General features: G+C 38.0%; 1 protein-coding gene across 1 annotated transcript in view; it reads right to left on the reverse strand.

Annotated features, from left to right (window-relative positions):
* The window catches only part of GSAP (gamma-secretase activating protein), an 87,038-nt gene that overhangs the window by 51,562 nt on the left and 31,501 nt on the right, over nucleotides 1-3,975 (reverse strand). The window contains exon 12 of the mRNA XM_007450084.1: nucleotides 3,460-3,545. Within this exon, the coding sequence (XP_007450146.1) occupies nucleotides 3,460-3,545 (86 nt within the window). The remainder of the gene's footprint in view (nucleotides 1-3,459; nucleotides 3,546-3,975) is intronic.

The following is a 3,975-nucleotide window of genomic DNA, read 5'->3' on the forward strand; positions in this document are numbered from 1 at the left end:
CTCGTGCCGGATTAACCTAACATTTTATTTCTTAAGATATGTCATAGATAGCCTATTTATAAGCTGCTACTGTTCATGAGAAATTCCTATGGGAATAAACTAAGAAGGAATAAAAGCTTCACAGAATAAAAGCCAAAAATGATTATTTATATCCAACAGATTTAAAGTCAAGTACAAGGTAGTCAAGTACCAGCCTGGTCCCACCACATGAGCTCTGGATCCCATTACATCCCACCTTCTAAGCAAATTTGCTCTACTGGTCATTCCTCTCTGCTGTGTATTGTCATCTTTTCTTTTCCACTAAATATCCTGTAAGCATTCAAACATACTAGAGTCCCTACTGTCTCAAAAAATGATATTCCCTAAATCCCACTTTCCCTTTCAGCTGCTGCCTCTCTCATGCCTGCACATGCTGCTATAATTTTTCAACTCCCACATGACACTTAACCCATCACAATCAAGATTTCACCTCTATCACCCAGCACAAACTACTCACAGTAACCTCCATGCAGCTATACCCAATGGACTCCACCTCTCACCACCTACTAACAGTCACTCTCTTTTATGAAATTCCCTCTGCTCTTGGCTGCTATAACACCTCACTTGGTTTTCCTCTTCTCATACTTTTTCCTTTTTCTTCGGATGTTCCACCTAACTTTTATATATTTTTGCTCCCAGATCCAATTCCTAAACCTCTTCCCTTTTGACCCTTTACCCTTCCCACAGCTTCAAATGCCAGCTATGGTCTAACAACTTCCACACTCATTCATCTCCAGTCCTGACTCCCCTTCTAAGCTCAAGGTCTCTTAGTTAATATGTCCAAAACAAAACTCACAATCTCCCTTTCTAAGCCCCACCAAAACCACTGTACCTCAGTAAATGGCACCACTGTTGACCCATTTGTTTGTGCCAGAAAGCTGAGAACCATTCCTCTTCATCTAGTTCGTAGCAAGTCTCCTCGGTTCCATCTCCAAAATTCACCACAAACCCACCTAGTTCTCTCTACCTCTACTGCCCATCCTAGATCAAGCCTCATCTCAAATATATGACTACACCTTATCCTAACTTCTTATCTCCCCACTTTTTCTCTTGTACCCTCTGAACTATTCTTTACACAGCAGCCACAGTGATCTTTTCAAAATACATATCTAATCATGTCACTACCCACTTAGAACACTTCAGTGAAGGACCGTCAATGGACCCTAAAACCACCAGATGAAAAGTTGTTGGGGAATAGGATAGTAATTTAATGCTAAAGTATCACCTCATAGATTACTAACGCAAAGGTTGAAATGTACCTTTACAAGGGAGACAGGCAGTGGTTACCACTTAACCAAATGACCAAACTTAGCGTCATTAACAGTAGGACATCCTTACATTACACGTTTCCTGATCTGGTGCAAATAAAGTTCACAACATCACCTATGAAATATTCTTACCAAAAATGTTTAACCTATGTCTAACAACGCCTTTAGGCCTAACTTCCAACTTACAGAAAATGTAAAGGAAAGAGAAAGAAGTTAAATACTTCCACAAAGAAACAATTAGACAAATCCAGAATGTGAGATATTCCACAAGGCAAATAGCCTGGACTCTTCAAAATGTCAATGTTGTGAAAAGAGAAAAAGAGGGACAGAAGATAGGAGGTGGGAATTGGTCTACATTACGACACTGCAGAGACAAAACAACCAATTGTAACGCATGGATCTTTTAAAAGTTATACGCGTACATGTATCTATTCATGTATATGCATACACATATATACATACACGTGAAAAGGACTTTTTAAAAAACAATTATGGAAATTTGAATATGAAATAGTTTACTGATTAATGTAGCTGATTTCCTTCAGTGATAATGGAAATGAGATTATGTAAGAGTATCCTTAACCTAAGGAGATACATGCTGAATTATTTAGTGGTAAAGTATCATGGTGGCTGCAACTTACTTTAATGATTTAGTCAAAAAAGAAAAAAATGCTATCTATTTAAGAGGAGAATGATAAAGCAAATGATAAAGCATTGTGAATGCTATGATTATTTAAGTAAAAGGTACATGGATGTTCATTATATTCTTGAACATTTCTGTACAATTGAGCATTCTCAAAATAAAAGGTCGTCATAAGAAAAAAAAAAAAACTTTAATGACCTTATGACCCTTAAGATAAAACCTAAAACCCTTCCATGGTCTGCAAGGCCCTATACAACCTGGCCCCCGCCCACCTCTTCAACGCTCTCGCAATACTTTCCCTCTTGCTCACTCTACTTCAGTCACCCAGTTCTTAGTTCATATACATCCTTCAAGTCTCAAGGGAAATATCATTTCCTGTCCTAAACTCCCCAAGACTGGTTTATAGAGGGACTTACAAGGCTGAGGGAGACCCTGGATGGACAGAAAAACTATAGGATGGATTTTGAAGGAGTGAGGTGGAAAAGGAAGCAATTTTCAGTTTTCATTCTGTAAAATGAAATGTACTGGCTGGACTAGAACATATTTGAAGATATTAGTAGCTTCCATTAAACATCTGTTATATGCTCTCATGGCTTCCTGTAGTTCTCATTCATAAAATGTACCACAACTCTATTCAAATACTACGTATTTAACGTCTAACAACTCTATTCAAATACTACTTATTTAACGTCTAACAACCATACTGAATAGTAACTCTCTACTAAAAAAGGTTTAGGTCAGTTTTGCTCACCATTGTATCCCCAATACCCAGCACACAGTAAGTGCTCCATAAATGTCAGCTCAATGAATACCACATAATTTGGCTTTAAAGGAAAGCAATTTTAGTCTAAGCGTTACTTAAGTGGTAACGGTCCACTCAAGTTGGGATGTTAAAAATGGCTATGAGATTTAGTTATTAGAGTTGATTATTCAGATGATTATCATGGTTAATGAGCAGTTTTTCCACCAGATTCATTGACTGTAATCATACTCCTCTCACTTTCAGGCATTTTTTTTCCCTCTCTATTTTCTCTATCTACAATAAACAGGTGTTAAGAGATGGAATATTGTACGCTAACAACTTTATGTGAAGCTCTGATTGTCAGCTCAGGTTATAGCATGGCTCTTAAAGCAGCTAAGCACATAGGTTTAGAACCCAAACATCAGTAAGCCTGACACAAAAAGCATCCCGATCATCGTATGCCATTTGTTAAAAATGGAGCAGGTGAGAAAATGTACCTTGATTAAATATGAATCTATCCCCTCTATTAGAACAATAATACAAAAACTATTAGAACAATAATCTGACTGTAGCTTCTTTTATACAGACAGAAAATGTATAAAATTACAGTGGAGAAGGTAATTTGGTATGTAAATATCCATATAATCACTTATGTAAGAGTGTGGCCCTATTATATTTTATTTTCAAGATCAATATAGCTAAACAATGGCTAAATGTATGGAACTCAAGTATAATTGAGTAAATTGATAAATACAACCCAGTTCTACCTGTATGGTTGGTAAAAACACACAAGGTTGGGTGTTGGGATAATTTCTCTTGGTCTTGAAGATCATCATATCCAAAGTTGACAAGTCTAAGAACATAAATGCATTTACAAATAAGTTCCCTCATAAAGGATGTGAGTAACCACTATAATCTACCCACAGAAGTAGAGACATGTCCTCGAGAAATTCCAGTAGATAATATGTCTTTTTGTTAAAAAAAACAAAACAAAACTATAAAACAGTAATTTTAAAAAATACATGTTACATAAGTGGCATGGCCTGGCAATAGAGAAAAAAATATATATTCCTTTCAACTTACATTTTTTTTTTTTTTTTTTTTTTTGGCGGCACTCAGGCCTCTCACTGTTGTGACCTCTCCCGTTGCGGAGCACAGGCTCCGGACGCGCAGGCTCAGCGGCCATGGCTCACGTGCCCAGCCGCTCCGCAGCACGTGGGATCTTCCCGGACCGGGGCACGAACCCGCGTCCCCTGCATCGGCAGGGGGGGGGGGGCGGCGGC

Source organism: Lipotes vexillifer, unplaced genomic scaffold, assembly GCF_000442215.2.
Source record: "Lipotes vexillifer unplaced genomic scaffold, Lipotes_vexillifer_v1.1 scaffold712, whole genome shotgun sequence".
NCBI classification, from domain to species: domain Eukaryota; kingdom Metazoa; phylum Chordata; class Mammalia; order Artiodactyla; family Lipotidae; genus Lipotes; species Lipotes vexillifer.